Below are 18,823 nucleotides of genomic sequence, written 5' to 3' on the forward strand. Positions count from 1 at the left end.
AATCCTGAGCATTTTATTTCCTTACAAATATTTTGGAATGTATCTCAAAAAAGACCCTTAAGAATAGAACAAAACAAGAAAATCACAGTCACATCTAAACACTGTAATTTCTCTCCTCTCCTTCTGTCTCTCTGTCTCCCTCCTTGTCTCTCTCCTCCCTTCACTCTCTCCCCTCCCCCCTTAGACAGGGTCTGGCTGTGTATGTAGCCTTGACTGTCCTGGAACTCACTATATATAGACCAGGCTTGCTTTGAGCTCCAAGAGAACCACCTGCCTCTCCCCTGAAAGCTGGGACTAAAGGGCATCAACATATGCGTGGGTGGCTTCTTTTTTTTCTTTTCATCTGACTGGCTTAAATCAGAATCTAGTCAAACTCCATTTCATGTATACACATCCTTCTTAGGACTTTTTTTTTTTCCTCTTAAAGACAGGGTCTCATGTAGCACAAGCTGGCCTGTGTAACAGAGGATGACCTTGAACTACTGATTTTCCAGGTTCTAGCTCCCAGTTGCTGGGATTATCATACCCAGGGCTAGGAGCCCTATAAACAGAGACTCAGTAGGTGGGTTGCCTCGTGTGCTGGGGCTGCAGGACCACTATGCACTGGTCTATGTGATTCAAAGGGGCTCACTCCAGGCATTTCGTAAGCATCCTGCATGTACACAACTTGCTTTTACTTCTGGTCCCTGCCCTATAACCTGGAGGAAGTCAAGACGGGAAGGGACACAGACATCAGGCAATGTGTAAGCTTTGGAGCAGCCGAGGTGACTAAGATAGACAGTCACTGACCCCTGGTTGACGACTGCATAGGATAAGGGCCTGCAAACAGGCTTTAAGGAGACAGGAGGCAGAGATAGACATTAGGCAGAGAGAAGGAAGGAAATTTAAAGAGGAGCCTGTCCCAGATGTTAGAGGAGGTTCTCTGAACAGGTGCTACTTCACAGGATGAGGTCAAGGGAGCCACAGGGAGTGCTGGGACTACAGGAAGGGAGCTAGCACAGGAGAGTGAGAAAGGCAAAGGAACCAAGGCTAGCCCCTGACACTTGAGACGCTCTCAAAAACAGAAGAAAACAAAACAGAAAACAAACCAAACCAAAACCAAGATACCTGCCAAGTGTCCCGATTGCTACAGGTGGGAGAGTGTAGCCGCAGCCAGCTGCCCAGATTCCCACTGGATGGAGGGCTTCATGCCTAACAGGAAGAAACATTGTTTTCCCAAGCTGGCTGTTCTTTAACATAGTTCCCAAAAAAAGTTTAGGGGGAGAAGTTTGAAGTTTGGAATCATCGGAAACCCGTCTATTTAGCTTCTTAGCATCCCTGCCTGAGTTTGGCTTTCTTCCTTCGCACAGATGCCTGAGTTGAAGGTCAAGCTGGCTGCAGAAATGGCTTTCCACATTAATAATTGTGTGATCTTGGCCTCAAATAGTCACCCAGTTTCAAGGTTCTTGCGTGAAATTTGATTTCTGAGGCAAGCATGCCTCGTGAAAATAGAATCATTCCAGTGCCCAGACTGCAAAGAATACATGGCTCCTGGAGTGTTTTCAGGGTTGTTGGATAATTCTTGCATTTCCCTGGGAAATAGTCTTGTAGAAGGGAGCTGTCTATGCATGGTCTCCATGGGACCACTTCCCACCAGCAGCCAGTCTCCGCCAACTCAACTTCTGGCGTCTGCTTGAGAAAGTGAGCCATTTCCCACGCTCCCCGGTCACAGAAGCTGGGATGCTAGATGCTGGGGGAGGGAATGATGCTGAGAACTGAGCTGCAGGGGACTGAGCCCTGCCTGACTGCCATCTCTGCAGACTGTCAGTGTGTTCCAGGAGAGTCTTACTGTTGCCGAGGGATGGAAAACATGTCACTTGAGGAGTTACTAGCCCATGACGTTTATAAAGAGAGATGGTTTTTTTTAGGGCTGGGGATGTAGGTCAGTGAGTAGGGGGCTTGCCTGGCATGCACAAAGCCCCGGGTTCCATTCCCTCACACAGTGTAAACAGGAAGTGGTAGTGTATACCTGGAATCATAACACTTGAGGAATAAAGGCCGGAGGGTCAGAAGTTCAAGGTCAGGAAGCTGGGAGGATGGCTCGATAGTTCAGCACATGAGTGTGAAGCCCCAAAGTCAATTCCCAGCACTTCAGTAAACAAATAAGCAAATAAGTTAGTAAGTAAATTAATTAATTAATTAAAAATAAGGGATGCTTTTGCTAAGTTCTAAAGCTCTAGTCATTGTGGGTTTTTTTTGTTTTTGTTTTTGTTTTTTTTCCAGCCTAGGCTATGAGCTCCATTGTGTCTAACCTTCTTACCAGGTTCTGGGGAATGAAAGATTCCGTCTCCAAACAAATATATAAAGTAGAAAGCAACCTGCCCTCTGGCTTCCACCTGCCCTCTCAAACATATGAGTAACAATGCTTCATAAGAACTAGAAAAGATTCTGAGAATTATGTACATGATTAAGCTGGCCTCGAACTCACTATGTAGCAGAGAATGACCTTGGGGTCCTCCTGCCCCCACCTTCCCAGTGCTGTGATGGCAGACATACACCATCGTGTGCAGTTTACACATTGCTGGCAATTGAACCCAAGGCCTCGTGTGGCCAGGCGGGGTGCTGATAGTGATACAGCTGACAGCTGTAACCACAGTCCTGAGATGGCCAACCTCGGGTCATCTTCAGAGTCAAGGCCTTTGGGTCAGAGATCCAGTGATGCCACTTGAATATGGTGACTTTGTACAACTTAATTACTTGACCTAATTTTCTCATTAGAAAGATATGGGCATCACTGTCACCTTGCCTTCTGGTGGCTTCCCAAGGATTGGGCGCTGCGTGAATCGTGGGGAACTCTTGCTTACTAGTGTCAGCTGGTCTTCTAAACACTAAGCCGGTCTCAGTGCTTGAGGGCGCTATGGCTCATCTGTGGTATCTTTTCCCTTCCTGTGGGCTCCTCTAAGATGGGGCTCTATCCAACCCTCTCCGGTACCCACAGTGGTATAACAGAGTCCGAGTGTGGAAGGCTTACCGCCTTTGCCCAGTTAATCATTTGGATCATGTTGGCAGTCAACGAATCACTGTCATTCATCATTTTGGTTGGGGAGGACGCAGAAGGGACCACCTGCCCATACTGTGACAACAGGCTCTCTGCAGTCATGTCCTTCCTTGTCCGCCATTCCCCCACCAGCCTTTCCGGAAGACAAATGCTGGTTTTGTCAGAGAGGCTCATCTTCTTCTCCAATCCTGTTTGTGTACCATGGGCAGCTCCAAGCTTTGGGGGAGCGAACGCTTCCTGTGTTAGTTATGATCGTATCTGCTGTGACCGCCGTACCTGACAGCAGCAACTAAAGGAAGAAGGAAGGACTTATTTTGGCTCAGAGTTCTAGTGAGCTTTTATTCTAGCGAGTGGGGAAGGTACCGTAAAACATCGTGAAGCTGCGCGTGGCAGATGCCCATCCGCAAGGTGGGAGCGAGGAGCTCCTTCCATCAGGCAGGCCCCAGTTGCTCGCGGTTCCACAGCCTCTGAAAACAGTGCCACCAGCTGGAGAATTTGTCGGGGTTCTTTTAAAATCAAACTCCAGCATTCCCCGGCGAGGTGTTCCTCTTTGCATTCCCTCTAAACACACTCTGTTCCCTACAGGTCACCACAAACGGCATCATCGCCACGAGCGAACCCCCAGCCAGGGAATCCCACCCTGGAACCTTCCCGCCCAGCTTCGGCTCGGTGGCACCTTTCCTGGCTGACTTGGACACAACAGATGGCCTGGGGAATGTGTATTACCGAGAAGACTTGTCCCCCTTCATCATTCAGATGGCAGCGGAGTATGTCCAGAGAGGCTTCCCGGAGGTCTCTTTCCAGCCCACTAGTGTGGTGGTTGTCACGTGGGAATCCGTGGCCCCCTATGGAGGGCCCAGTGGGAGCGCCGCCCAGGAAGGCAAGGTGAGTGCACCCCAGATGGAGACGCAGTTGTCTGCTATGTCGACCGTAGTCTTTGCGCTGCTGGTCTGTGCTTGTGGCAGTGGAACTCGTGCCTGTGCTGTTGCTCAAGACGGGAAGTCTAGGGAAAAATCCGGCAAGTTGCTTGTCGCAGGTCAGCAACCCGCAGATGCTTGTCTGTAGGGCTGTCTAAACCTGTTTCTGTGACTATCCGGGGTGGAGAAGGCCAGGTATTTGAGGAGATTGCTCCATGGCAAACCTATGCCTGGGAAATGGTATTCCCTGTATATCCCTTCTTTCATTGAGAAGGAGTGTGAAGATAGCTTCTAATCATATGGAGAAGTGAATAATAGGGAACGAGAGATATCAAAGTTCTGCTAGCAATGTGCTCCTGAGTGGAGAGAAGTCCTTCAGTGAAGAAGCTGCCTAAATAATATTTAATGGAACGATCCCCCAAACTTTGGCCATATCTCCTTTTATCACTGTCCCGCACAGGACACATAGCATTCCATTGGACACACTTTGGAGAAGTCTGTGGGGGGTCTGCATATCCCACAGTGCTTTGCCTGACCCAGCAATACTGAGATCTTGCCTGCCTCTTGGGACTAACCCACCAAAACCCCATGTACCCTCCCTCTCCAGCAGTTGTACCCAACTCTTACGTTTGCCTTGAGTTCGCCTTTTCCTTTGTTCTGGTATGTTTTTAGCCCACAATATCTTGAACGCAGGTGGTTTGTCCCTGAGATGACCTCCTCCTGATTGGATGCTCAGGTTTTCCTGGGATGCCCTGACCAGCAAGGACCTCCGCTAACCCAGGCTCTGCCCAGCACAGGACACTTTCTCGTTTAACCCTGCATGCCTCTCTGTTATAGCATCTGTCCTCAGGCTAGACCTTATTTTGTCCATACAGCCATCTCTCCATGTAGACTGTACATTCTCGGTGGCAGAAGAAGGAGGCAAAACGCAGCTGCCTTGCCACTGTCCTGGCTACGGAGCCCAGTGAACAGCATGCTCTGAGAGTGTGTTTGCATTGCACAAAGGTTAACTGACTTTTAACTCTTCTTCACAGAGGAACACCTTCCAGGCTGTTCTGGCCTCCTCGAATTCCAGCTCCTATGCCATTTTCCTTTATCCTGAAGACGGTCTACAGTTCTTTACAACATTCTCGAAGAAGGATGAAAGCCAAGTGCCCGCCATGGTTGGCTTCAGCCAAGGTTTAGTGGGAACTCTATGGACGAGCGATGGAGCCTATAACATATTTGCCAACGACAGGGAATCGGTTGAAAATTTGGCCAAGTATGCATATTCCTTATTTGTTCCTCTTCATTAGATTCCTTCTAGTAATATTATTGTATATTGTTTTACCCAACAAAATGTAATAGGTATTACGTTACCTAAGAATATGCCTGTAGCTTTAATTTTATATAGAGATATTTAAATGATGAACCTTTATAGTCAGCATGAAGAGGTGTGTGTGTGTGTGTGTGTGTGTGTGTGTGTGTGTGTGTGGTTGCTGGGAATTGAACTCAGGACCTCTGGAAGGGCCATTGTTCTTAACCTCTGAGCCATCTCTCTAGCTCCACCCCTCCCCCCTTTTTGGTTTTTGAGACAGGATTTCTCTGTGCAGCCCTAGCTGTCCTGGAACTCACTCCCTGTAGATCAGGCTGGCCTCAAACTCATAGAGATCCACCTGCCTTTGCCTCTGAGTGCTGGGATTAAAGGCGTGTGCTACCACTGCCCAGCATGTTTTTGTTTTTTTTTTTCATTTTTACCTATGTGTATGGGAGTTTTGTCTGTGTACTGCATGCATGCAGCGCCAGTGGAGACTAAGAGAGCATTGGATCCCCTGGGACTGCAGTTACAGATGGTTCTGAGCCGATACATGGGTGCTGGAAATTGAACCCAGACCTTCTGGAGGAGTTCCTAGGACTCTTCATTTCTGAGCCATCTCTCCAGCCCCAAAGGTTTGCTGTTTAGAGTTCGTCCTCATGCAAAATTGTCTCTGCAGTGTTCTGCAGAGTTCAGAGTCAGAGTTCAGAGTTCAGAGTTCAGTGTTCAGAGTCTAAAGTCAGAAATGAAGGTCATTCAAACCTGTGTCCTGCCAGGAACCTAAGCTATTTTTCTTCACGCTAATGTAACACACTTTTTTTTTAAACCAGTTCTTTACACTCAGTGAAGCCTCCTTGTAATGCTATTGTAGATTTGATAGATGAGAGGGAGAGCCAAGATCAGTGTTTTATTTGGTTCTGCTTTGTTTTGGTATTTTGAAACAGGATCTCATATAGCCCAGGCTGTCCCCAAACTTTCTACATAGGTGAGGATGACCTTGAACCCTAGATCCAGGTGATGAGACATTGTGCCTTGCTCCCATACTGGTTCTTAAGAATGAAAATCTTAAGTCTCCCAACCGTTAGCCTCCTGCCCCCATTTTGTCTGCTCAGGTCTAGACTAAAGTTCTCCCATCCTTTGCCACCTGCTGCTGATAAATGCAGAACCACTGACTTTACGAAGCAGGAGGAGCCCTGAGGCGGAGTGCATGTCCTGTTTTGTGGTGTAAATATTTCTGCTGTGGCCATGACTTACAATGTCAGAAACATGAGTGCTGGAAAATGAGTATTGTTTGAAGAGTTTTGGGAACTTCTCACCTTTTAAAACTTATGATTTAGTGTGTGTACCTATCCTATCAGTACTGAGGACTGAGTGTAGGGCCTTGTGCATAATAGGCACGCACTTTTACCATTGAGCTACATTCCTAGCACTTAATTTAGCTTTCTTACAGTGACTGTCTTTCTTTCTTTTTTTTTTCTAACTTTTTTTTTTTTAGATTTATTTCTATGAATGAGTGCTCTATCTGCATGTACACCTGCATGCCAGAAGAGGGCATTGGATCCCAATATAGGTGGTTGTGAACCACTATGTGGTTGCTGGGAATTGAACTCAGGACCTCTGGAAGAGCAGACAGAATGCTCTTTTTTTTTTTTTTTTTTAATCATGTATACACGAGACTTCATTATAGATGGCTATGAGCCACCATGTGGTTGCTGGGGATTGAACTCAGAACCTTTAGGAAGAGCAATCAGTGCTCTTGACCTCTGAGCCATCCCTCCAGCCCCAACAGAGTGCTCTTAACCTCGGAGCCATCTCTCCAGCCCCCAGTGACTTTAGTTCTTAAATGGATTGGAATATTTCTCCAAAGCTTAACAGCTGGCTCTTGCCAGTGTATAATATGACCACTTTATATAATTTCTGAAAGGAATGCTTCTGATCACAGATAAGAATAATTAAAATGCTGGGTCAAAAATTAGAGGTTAGGGTCACTCTGCTGTATTTAGCATGTTTACTGCCTCGGAGTTTTGGATCTCATTTGCCTTTCAGAGTACGAGTACTGTTTTCACACACAGGCCCCCTGACCAGCAAGGGTGGGTGGGGTTCCCCTCCCACCAACCAATTCTCTGATTCTCCGGACGCTTGGCTGAGTGTCCTGTAGTTAAGATCAGGTCTGGCACCAACTAGCTACCTGGAATCCATGCAGACCCCACAGCTCTACAGCCTCGTCTCATAAGATGCCCCCACCTCAGCTGTCAGTGCCCAGGTCCTACGGTTATACCTGGGCTTCTGACCACACCAGTGTAAGGCAGTTTTCCCGGCTCTGTCTACTCTCAAGCTCAGTAATTTAATAGAACAGCTCACATAGCTCAGAAAAGCCCATAACGTTACTATCCCCAAGGAAGTATAAAGAACCGCTTCAGAAGGCTCGAGATGGCTCAGCAATTAAGAGTGCCTGGTGCTCTTCCTGAGGATCCTAGTCCAGTCACCGGCATCCAAGTCCCATAGCTCGCAACCATCTGTAAGCCCAGCTCCTGGGGATCTGATGCCCTCTTTTGGCCACTTTGGGAACCTGCATGCTCATACACATATACATATAGACACATCACACACACACACACACACACACACACACACACACACACAAATAAATAAATAATAAGACAAATCCTAAAACAAAAACAAAAACCCCACAGCACTAGAGAAACATTTCAGTTGGCACAGGACCTGGCTGCCATTCCCAGAACCCACATACAAAGCCAGGCGTGGTGGTGTCTGCTTATAAATCTAGCACCGGGAGGTTGAGGTGGATGGACTCCTGGCATTTTGCTAGCCATCCTTGTCTACTTAGTGAACCCCAGGGCAGTGAAGTACCCTGTCTCCAAAAAAGAAACCCAAGGTGGATGGTACCTGAAGAATGACGCTGGAGGTTGACCTCTGACCTCTGTTTGCTTGTGTGCCTGCACACAGTGCCCCTTCCCCATGTCCACATCTACACACCAAAGAACACACTGCAGTAACAGCAAAGGAAGAAAGAAAGGAGAGTAAGGAATGGGGTGAGTTGCTGTGGTTTCCTACCCCTCTCTTCGTTTCGCCTTCCAGCACCTCCCTTCACACACCTACCCAACAGCTCTCCAGATCCTGCCATTTGCCGTTTATTTTGAAGTTGCGTGATGTGGGGCAGTTGACTTCTGACCATAGGTGATGGACTACGTTGGAAGCCCGAATCCTCCTCCCTGGAAACGGGAATGGAACAGGGCTGGGGGGCTGGAGAGATGGCTCAGGGGTTAAGAGCACTGGCTGTTCTTCCAAAGGACCTGAGTTCAATTCCCAGCAACCACATGGTGGCTCATACCATCTATAATGAGCTGGTGCCTTCTTCTGGCTTGTATAAATAATAAATAAATAAATCTAAAAGGAACAGGGCTGGGAAAGAGCAGAACTTTCTACCATAGTTTGGTCTTTCAGGCAAAGGATTTAGTCAGTTAATGAGATGATTTAATAATAAAAGTGACCTTTCTATGCTAATGATATGAATAATAAATAACAATAAACCATCTCATTGGCATAGAAAGGTCACTTTTATCACATTGGAAATTCCAAAGGTCAAGGGAGCTCCTAGGGTCAGGCGCCAGGGATAAAAACCAATTGTGTGTTCTGTGTGCATACAAATATCAGCCATGCATGGTGGTGCATGCCTTTGATGTCAGCACTCGGGAGACAGAAGCAGGGGGGTTAAGGCCAGTCTGGTCTACAGAGTAGGTTCTACGACAGCCAAGGATACAAAGAGAAACTCTATCTCAAAAACAAACAAACCCAATAGATTTTACTCCATGCAATGAGAAAACAAAAGTGACATAAGTCTCTGGTCACTTTGGCTCATGAGACAGAGCATGTAAAGACTAGCATGAGCTGGTGGCATTTAGAGTCCTCAGGGTCCCGGGAGGGTACTAGAGGGTAAGCTTTTTTTCTTCTTCTTCTCGAGATAGGGTTTCTCTGTGTAGCCTTGGCTGTCTTGGACTCACTTTGTAGACCAGGCTGACCTCGAACTCATATTTACCTGCCTCTGCCTCCCTGAGTGCTGGGATTACAGGTGTGCACCACAGAGCTAGCCGAGGGTAAGCTCTTCATGGTGCTGTGTCTATTTAGACTCAGTTTCTCTAAATAGTCGCTGCCTGTCTGAGCTCTTCGATGAACACACATGGCGCTGCTGCCATCCTGGGCACTAACCCTTGCAGAGAGTAGACCCATGCCACAGGTTTCCGATGGATACAGGTTACCTGAGCTCTTCCCGAGCCTGCTTGGTCAATGGGGGCTGCTTGTGGGTTGCGGCCTATTCTCAAGATCCCTTCCTTGCCTCTAGGAGCAGCAACGCTGGGCACCAGGGTGTGTGGGTGTTTGAGATTGGGAGTCCTGCTACTGCCAAGGGTGTGGTGCCTGCAGATGTGAACCTGGACCTGGACGATGATGGAGACTATGAGGACGAAGACTACGAGCTAGCAACCCCTCGTCTGGGCCTGGAGGATGTGGTCACCCAAAGTCCCAGAAGGGGAAACCCTGACCCACACAATGTGCCCAGAGTCCTCTCTCCTGGCTATGAGGCTACAGAGAGACCCCATGGAGCTCCCACTGAGAGGACCAGATCTTTCCAATTGCCAGCGGAGAGGTTCCCCCAGCAGCACCCCCAGGTCATTGATGTGGATGAAGTAGAAGAAACAGGAGTTGGTAAGACATAACTGTTTTACAGGTTGGGACTTTTTTTTTTTTTTTTTTTTTGCCTGCTTGGGTTTCTAGACAGGAGCTAGCTAGTACAGGTTGGGTCATGTACCCATGAGGTGGCTTTCTTGGAGCAGGGACTGAATTGTCTCTCTGAAGAGCAATTGGTGCATAGGCCCAGTGGCTTCCGAGTGACCCAACGATCTTTTAGGATTAGAGTTTTGCTTCGAGACATAGTAGGGGTATGCCTCATTTCAAGATTCCTCAAAATGGATCCCGTTTTAAAGAGAGTCAGGGCCAGGGAAAGATGGCTCAGCAGGTAAAAGAGCTGATGACCTAAATTTGAAATCCCAGAGCCCATCTAATAGAAGGAGAGGAATGATTCCCCCAAACTGTCCTCTGACATACACATACAAATAGATGATACATAGATAGATAGATAGATAGATAGATAGATAGATAGATAGATAGACAGACAGACAGAGTTGTGGGGTTTTTTTGTTTGTTTGTTTTGTTTTGTTTTTGTTTTTCAAGACAGGGTCTCATTTACGTAGCTTTGAATGGCCTGGAACTTAATATAAACTTGGCTGACCTCAAACTCTTGGAAATCCTGCTGCCTCTGCCTCCCCAGTGCTGGAATTAAAACCGCACACTACCATAATATGGCTAATACACTTTTTTTTCTTTTTGTCATTGTTGGCTGGACAGTGGTGAAACATACTAACCCTACCCCAATACTTGGGAGGCAGAGGCAGGTGGATCTCTGTGAGTTGGAGGCCAGCCTGGTCTACAAAGTGAGTTTCAGGACAGCCAAGGTCTACAAAGAGAAACCATGTCTCAAAAACAAATAAAACCAAAACTAAAAAAAAATGTCCTTATTGAGTGCTGTTAGCCCAACACTGTAGAGGCTGAGGCAGGGGAACCAAAATTTCTAGCTACATAGCGAGTTCCAGTCCAGCCCTGGGATACGGTAAGACCCTGTCTCAAAAACCAAAAAGAGAAGGAGGAAAAGACTTTAGAATAATATTGTGAAACTCGAGTTTCTTATTTGTGACTCCCGAGATGTATTCACCCACCTGAAAAAACATTCCGGAAGCTCCTTTTGGCTCTTCATGCAGCTTTTCTTTCACATTTTTTTGGTTTTGGAACTCAAGCAGCTGATTAGTTTTCCTCCTGTCTTTAGTAGAGCTGCTTTCTAAAGACCTTTCTCTCTCTCTCTCTCTCTCTCTCTCTCTCTCGGACTAGGGGAGTGCACAACACAGTAAGGTATATTCTCATCAACCATATTTGTCAAACATTTCCTGCATTTTGTGAAAGATCACTTGAGCATCCCTTAAATATTATAAGCGATTCTCCAAATGTGCTTGTGTTTTCCTTGAGGCTGACCCAGAACGGTTAGTTTAATTGTTTACTTTGAACAGTCACCTGGAAAGCATGTCCAAGAAGGATGTCTGCCTCGGGTTTACCTGTGGGCTTGTCTGTGGCAGGCTGTCTTGATCCCCTCCATGGGTGTAGGCAGCCCCAGCCTGAGAGTGAGCGGCATCCTTCCCCGGTTTGGGGTGCTGTGTTGTATAAGCGGAGAGAAAGCTAGCTGGGCAGAGCCATATATGCATTCATTCCCTTCTGCTCTTGATTGTGGCTGTGGGGTGGGTGATTGGCCACTTCACATCCCTGCCTTGTGCAATGGGAGTTGTAAGCCAGAAAATCTCTCTTCTCTCCTAAGGTGCTTCTTGTCAGATTTTTTTTCCCCGCTGGAGACAGGGTTTCCTTGTATAGCCTTGGCTGTCCTGGAACTCGCTCTGTAGACGAGGCTGGCCTTGAACTCCACCTGCCTCTCTTCCTCAGTGCTCCGACTAAAGGTGTGTGCCAGCACTGCCCAGGATTTGTCAGAATCTTTTAAATCATGGCAACAAGAAAATTAGGACACTCATGAGGGATCACTTTTTTTTAAAGAGGACTTATTTATTTTTATTTTCTGTGTATGTGTTTTTGTTGTTGTTGTTGTTTTGGTTTTTCGAGATAGGGTTTTTTTTGTGGAACCCTGACTGTCCTGGACTCACTTTGTAGACCAGGCTTGCCTCAAACTCACAGAGTTCCATCTGCCTTTACCTCCCTTAGTGCTGGGATTACAGGCGTAGGCCACCGAGGCTGGCTGTGTATGTGTGTTTTACCTGCATTTACGCATGTGCATGCCTGGTGCCCCGAATCCAGGAGAGGTCATAAGATTCCCTGGGAACTAGAATTACAGATGGTTGTGAGCTGCCATTCAGGTGTCAGGAATCAAGCCTGGGTCCTTAAAGAGCAGCAATTTATCAAACTCAAATAAATGGGAGAGATAGAACTTTTCAATGTATCATATAGGACTCTGTACTCTTTCTACATAAGAGGTCATTTTAAGACTTCTTAGAAACATTTAGTCCTCAGCACTCTGGGAGGCAGAGGCAGGTGGATCTCCTGAGTTCAAGGCCAGCCTGGTCTACAAAGTGAGCCCAGGACAGCCAAGGCTACACAGAGAAACCCTGTCTCAAAAAAAAAAATTACAGTTCCTAAATATCTAAAATTTATGTTTATGAAACTGTCACATTTATTTACTCCCCAACAACAAATGGTGGTGATAGTAGCTGAAGCCTGGACTTGAATTCAAAATGTATCTGTGACAGATGGCTATTTTTTTTTTGTCCCCTTTCCCAGTTATTTCACTGTTTATTGGAAACATCAGCTGTCTGAGGCCTACAGTAACATTCTGGTGCTGTTTAAATAGTTTCACTCAGATATACCGAACAGCAGGACCCACTAGTGGGGTATTCCTGGCTGATCTCACGTAATCAGAAAGCTCTCAAGTTTACTCGGGTGTCCTGGGCTTCAGTCTCTTCAGTCATCTTTATACACACTGGAAATTCCAAGCAGCTGGCGCCAATAGAACTACCTGAGGATTAATTACATCATTTTCTATCTTTTCTTTTCTTTTCTCCCTCCAAACCCTCTCATGTTTATCCCTGCCTTGCTCTCTTTCAAATTCATGACCTCTTTATTTGTGTGTGTGTGTGTGATTTCTGTAGTGATCAGCTTTTGAGTATCAGAGCTTCTGAATTACCCCTGAGGGAAAGGGGTAAGAGTGCACACACACACACAGAGATTATGTAAAGAAGGTTAAATAGCATTTTAATATGTATTCTATGACACAAGAAATTATTTATGGAAAGAAAGACTGGGGCTGGGGTGTAGCGCTGTGGTGGAAAGAAAGACTGGGGCTGGGGTGTAGCGCTGTGGTGGGGTGTTTTTCTAGCGCTCACAAAGCTCTGACTTCTGTCCCTAGCACTCCATCAACCAGGCAGAGTGGCAAATGCCTGTCAGCCCTGTATTGAGGAGGTAGATATAGGAGGATCAAGAGTTCAAGGTCAATCTCAGTTCCTTAGTTTGAGGGCCACCTGGGATACAGGAGACCCTGACTTCTCAAAGAAACAAAAACAAAAACAAAAAAACACCCACAAAATGTGGTGGGGATAAAAGTATATTTTGGGGCCTGTGACCAAATGAAGCTGCTCCTTCTGACCATATTAGATGACCACCACCTAAGATTGTCACTGGGCGAGGGAACCTCATGTTGATTGACACAGAATACATGGCGTTGTGACAATTTTTAAGCATTCATATTTAATGATTTCTCAGCTTCTTTTAGACTTGTTTCTATCAGTGGTCTGAGTTATGAAGCCCCATCTTTATCCAAATGGCCACACTCATGCCAAGGGCTTTAGTCTGCTGTGGTCAGGTTGGCCCCTTGAAGGTCTTCGGTAGACTTGAGTGCATCTGGCTCCAGGGCGCTCGTGCGGAAATGCCCCTCAGTCTCGAACGTGCAAAGCTTTCACAGGTCTGCTTCCGTTCTCTCCGAACAGTATTCACCTACAACACAGGCTCCCAGCAGACGTGTGCCAACAACCGACACCAGTGTTCCGTGCATGCAGAGTGCAGGGACTACGCTACTGGCTTCTGCTGCAGGTGTGTGGCCAACTACACGGGCAACGGCAGGCAGTGCGTGGCAGAAGGTAAGCATTTTCAGCTTCAGGGAGAAGGAAGAGGTGTGGCTTTGGGGCTTGGTACTTGGCACCCCGCTCTCTGGAACATGTAGTTTTGTTTTTTTTTTTTAACATGTAGTTTTTAACGATATCATCTCTCTTACCTTCTCTGATGGGCATTCCTTCCAGGATGTCCAATGATTTTCGATATGGCACGTTATCTTGTTTCCCTGTGAGCCTCATTTCTGGGCTGACAACCGTCAGGAGGCTTTCTCCATAGCTGTCCCCTGGCAGCAACAGAAAAGACCCAAGTGTTGAGATGATGCAGCCGGGACCAGTTGTTCTCCCTGCATTTTTTATTTTTTATTTTTTCTTTCACTAATAGCTTTGTCTCTTGAGTCCTCTCAGTGAGCTGTTTGCTTTTGAGACAGCATCTTGCTGTGTAGCCCAGGCTGACCTCAGACTTGAGATTCTCCACATGTGGAGTGCTGGGGCTGCAGTGCGTTACCCTGCATTTGACTTGAGTCTCTAGCTCTGAGGACGTTATTTGTAGATCTCTCTCCTTTCTCTCTCTCTTTCTTCCTCTCTCCCTCTCTTCCCTCCCTCCCTCCCTTTTTTCCTTCCTCCTCCTCCCCGCCCACATCTCTGTCCCTCCGTATCTGGCTTAGATCAGGGTATGTAGTGGGCTCAGTTTTTCCATTGCCCCCACCTCCTTTCCTCAAGTCCCTGAAGTCACAGCATACCCGAGGTGAGGCTGACAGGGTGTTGTCCTCAGTCCTGGCTTGTCAAACCCAATGCACATCTAGCTCCAGAGCGGATTCCATGATAGCTGAGGTCAGCTTTGACTTCTGTCCCCAAAGGACTGGCTAGTCCCTACGCCTACATAGTCAGAGGAATCTTCGGTGTAAGTCTAAGGGTTCTTGTTACAGCCGTTAGAGACCTTTGGGGCTATAAATTAGAATGAAAAAAAAAAAAGAATCTTACTATAATCGACTCGCTTGTCACAGGCCACTTTCACGTGTGCTTAATGGGAGACTTCAGTTGATCTGTAAAATCTCACTAATTAAGATCTAATTGGAGATATGCTTTCTGTTTTCTGGATTCCTAGTCATAGCTGTCCTGAAATCAGTTGTTTTAGTTTGCCACACTTAAACACACACAAATTGTTTCCTTCTGGGTCATGATTAAGGAAAGTGAGGTTTGTTTTATTTTCATCTATCTTCAGCAATGAACTGACACGCAGTTTAGATGTCACATTAGGTTGGGAGAATGTTTTTAATTTTGAAGTATTTTCTATTTTCTTCCAAATCCTGTCACCCCAGGGGTGGAGTGCTTCTGACTATTTGTGCTAGGCTTGGCTTTTATACCTTTCACCCTAGGAAAAGCTTCCAAAATCCACATGGAAGTACATACCCTTTCTTCCTCCTTCTTTCCCTTTCTCCCTCCCTGTGCTGGGTGTTGAGCCCAGGACCTTGTGTTTTCCAGGCAACACTCTACACCAGCTGAGCCATTTCCTCAGCCCAAAAGCATATTCTTAAAGAGCCACCGCACTAGCTCTCCCCTCTCCCAAATATCAGAGCTAAAAATGCTGAGCAGACTTTGGCATTGAGCTCAGGTATGAGAAACTGTTTGGCCATGCCTTTTGACATATGTATGCTTATAACTGCTTTGTGGTTTGAATATTTGTTGGATTCTTGCTACTTAAATTTTTTTCTTTTCTTTTTTTAATACTGCTGTGGTGCCTCATTCTTATAATCCTAACAGTGGGGCCTGGGGATGGCTGTAAGTTCCAGGCCAGCTAGGGCTACTGAATGTGAGAGGCCCTGACTCAAAAAACAAGGGAAAGAAAAGCTAGCTTAGAGCCTAGTGGAAGCACTTTATTTGGCTTTCTTAACTTGGCTTCCTTCCTTGTTTCTGTAATGTTCTCAGAGTGCTTTTTCCCCCCCTTTGTCCTGCAAGGGCCATAGCATTCCCCAGTGTAATGACACAGTGATGTCCAAGTTACTTCATGTCAGATATGTCCTGGCTGGTTGCTGACCTCGTTTAGCAGCTTTCCTCAGAACGTAGATGACACTCAGGAACATATCCCCGTGGCTAGGAGGGGGCGGAGGCCATGTTCCTGATCATTCACAAGCTAGGAAAATAAATAAGAAATATCCCCAGTGACTGAGAGTGGACTGGGGGTGGGGTTCAGTGGCAAAGCCCCGGGTCAATCTCATCTGCCAAAGGAAAAGGGAAAAACCTTCAAGAATTTAACTCTCTGCAAGGTGGCCTTTGTTTGGCCTTTCACTTATATTTTCCTTCAGTTTTTGTTCTTACTTTGCAGTATAATTCATGTGCCTCTGTGTGTGTGTGTGTGTGTATGATGCACGTATGATGTTAGTGTGTACATGCATACAGAGACTTGAGCTCACCAGCTGGCCAGGCTAGCTGACCAGCCAGCCTCAAGGATCCTGCTGGCTTCCCTCTCTATCCTAGAGCTGAGGTGACAAGTGTGCATTCCCATGCTGGGCTTTTTGTATGGACCCTAGGGTCTGAACTCAGGTCCTTACGCTTGTGTGGTGCTGGGACTCTTACTGTCTGTCATATACAACTGTGGGTAGATTTTACTCTGTTATCAGTCATGTGGGAGAAAGGAGAGGTGTTGGCAACCCTGAGGCTCCTGGTGCGCAGGTGGGTACCTAGAGTTCTGTCCATCTGCGGCGGCCACGTGCAGCAGAGACAGGAACCTTGGAATGTCTGTGGCTTATGGCACACAATCACAGGTATAAGTATTTTCATGTCCCCAGTAGCCATTTCCCACACAGTGTTACCTCTTTGCTTTCCTGATGACTAGACACATCCTTCTCTTTGGAAGGTAGGGGAAAGCCGTCTTCACCCTCTCCCCTTGTTTCTGGCCCAGGCTCCCCTCAGCGGGTCAACGGCAAGGTGAAGGGAAGGATCTTCGTGGGGAGCAGCCAGGTCCCTGTGGTGTTTGAGAACACTGATCTACACTCCTACGTGGTGATGAACCACGGGCGCTCTTACACAGCCATCAGCACCATCCCCGAAACCGTCGGCTATTCTCTGCTTCCCCTGGCACCCATCGGAGGCATCATCGGGTGGATGTTTGCAGTGGAGCAGGATGGGTTCAAGAACGGATTTAGCATCACTGGTAATGGATCTCCCCATTTAAAACAGTCACAGGGCAGGTTTGGAGCCCCGCATCTGCACACACCTGGAAGCATTTCACCTGTGGACAGAGGCCCCTCGTCCTTCCTCAGAAATAAGGGCAAAGAAAAATCCATGGACAGCATATTAATTAGGGGAGGCCACGTGGAGGTGTGCTTTGATGGAGGAATGGTTTCTTGATGGGGATTTAGAAGTTTCCACATCTGGTGCCGAGGAGATAGCACAGCCACTAAAGTGCTTGCCTTGCAAGCATCAGGACCTGTGCCCGTTGCCTGGAACCCACATGAAAAGGCATAGTGGTGTGTGCTTGTGACACCACCATTAGAGAGGCAGAGACAGGCTCCCTGGGGCTCACTGGCCAGCCAGCCTAACTGGGGAGTCCTGGGTCCCAGTGAGAGAGACTGTTTCAAAAAACAAGGTGGGCAACTTTTGAGAAAAAAAAAAACAAAAAAACATCCAAGGCTGACTTCCGGCGACCACACACACCCTCACACACGGGTGTACCCTAACACCCGCAAACATGCACACACCCCTTCCCATACCAGTATACCTGTGTCAAATGTGTGCTTGCACACATGCGCTCCTGCACACAAACCTGAGCACACAGACATCCGCCTCCCCCACCCCCACCACAATCTTGCACAGACCTGCACAAAGACATAGAAAAGTCCCTAAGGTTGAACAAGAGTTACCAGTTCATGTACTCACCCATCTGAAACTGGCCTTTAATATCTCCATATCTGCTCCGGAAAAAGAACTGCCCCTTCTAGCTGCTAAGTCCAACCTGATCAACATCATCCTCTTGGGTATCAGGAAACTTTGGAGGCTCTCAGGGGCCATGCCCTGTAAGGAAGGCTGAATCTTTTGTGGGTACGTGGGCAGATCGTCGAAGGGGTCCCTGCTTGACGTCATAGTGTCTCCTCCCATGATCTGCCAAGGTCGGCTCCCTGTGGGTGCTCCGTGGAACCCAGGGCAGAGGAGTCTGACTCTGTCTCAGTTAGGGTTTTTACTGCTATGGAACACCACTACCAAAATCAAGTTGAAAAGGAAAGGGTTTATTTGGTTTTTACTTCCACATCACTGTTCATCATCACAGGGAGTCAGGACAGGAACCGAAACAGGACAGGAACCCGGAGGCAGGAGCTGGTGCAGTGGCACCCCTGGCTTGTTCCTGCTGGCTTGCTCAGCCTGCTTTCTTATAGAACCCAGGACCATCTGCCCAGGGATGGCACCACCCACAATGAACTGGGTCCTCCTACATTACTAGTTAAGAAAATACCCTACAGGCCCGCCTGTAGCCTGATTTCATTGAGGTATTTTCTCAACTGAGACTCCTTCCCCTCCAGTGACTCTAGCTTGTGTCAAGTTGAATGAAACTAGCCAGCGCAGAGAAGATGGTCATTTCCTGGACCTGTACCTATTGTTCTGGGCTGGGTACATCAACATTGCCTCCTACTTACTAGATCTGCATTCTCCCTCTACCCTTACTGCCCCAGTCACTCCCATTTCCTGTTTCATGTCATATATGCCCCATTGCCCTTTCTTATTCCCCTCTCCCTCCCCTTTATATCTTTTCTTCCCCTCAGGCTCTCCTTTAGTGTGTTCTACAAATATATAATATACTTAAATGTATCATAATGAACATGTAAATTTAAGTCTAGATTCTACATGGGAGAAA

The 18,823-nt window shown here is 47.1% G+C and overlaps 1 protein-coding gene across 1 annotated transcript in view; it reads left to right on the forward strand.

The window, feature by feature from the left end:
- Nid1 (nidogen 1) overlaps nucleotides 1–18,823 on the forward strand; it is a 71,884-nt gene that overhangs the window by 16,763 nt on the left and 36,298 nt on the right. Inside the window, exons 2-6 of the mRNA XM_021660873.2 lie at nucleotides 3,623–3,922; nucleotides 4,989–5,215; nucleotides 9,609–9,970; nucleotides 13,855–14,004; nucleotides 16,877–17,128. Coding sequence (XP_021516548.1) covers nucleotides 3,623–3,922; nucleotides 4,989–5,215; nucleotides 9,609–9,970; nucleotides 13,855–14,004; nucleotides 16,877–17,128 — 1,291 coding nt within the window. The remainder of the gene's footprint in view (nucleotides 1–3,622; nucleotides 3,923–4,988; nucleotides 5,216–9,608; nucleotides 9,971–13,854; nucleotides 14,005–16,876; nucleotides 17,129–18,823) is intronic.

This window comes from Meriones unguiculatus, chromosome 19 (genome assembly GCF_030254825.1).
Source record: "Meriones unguiculatus strain TT.TT164.6M chromosome 19, Bangor_MerUng_6.1, whole genome shotgun sequence".
NCBI classification, from domain to species: domain Eukaryota; kingdom Metazoa; phylum Chordata; class Mammalia; order Rodentia; family Muridae; genus Meriones; species Meriones unguiculatus.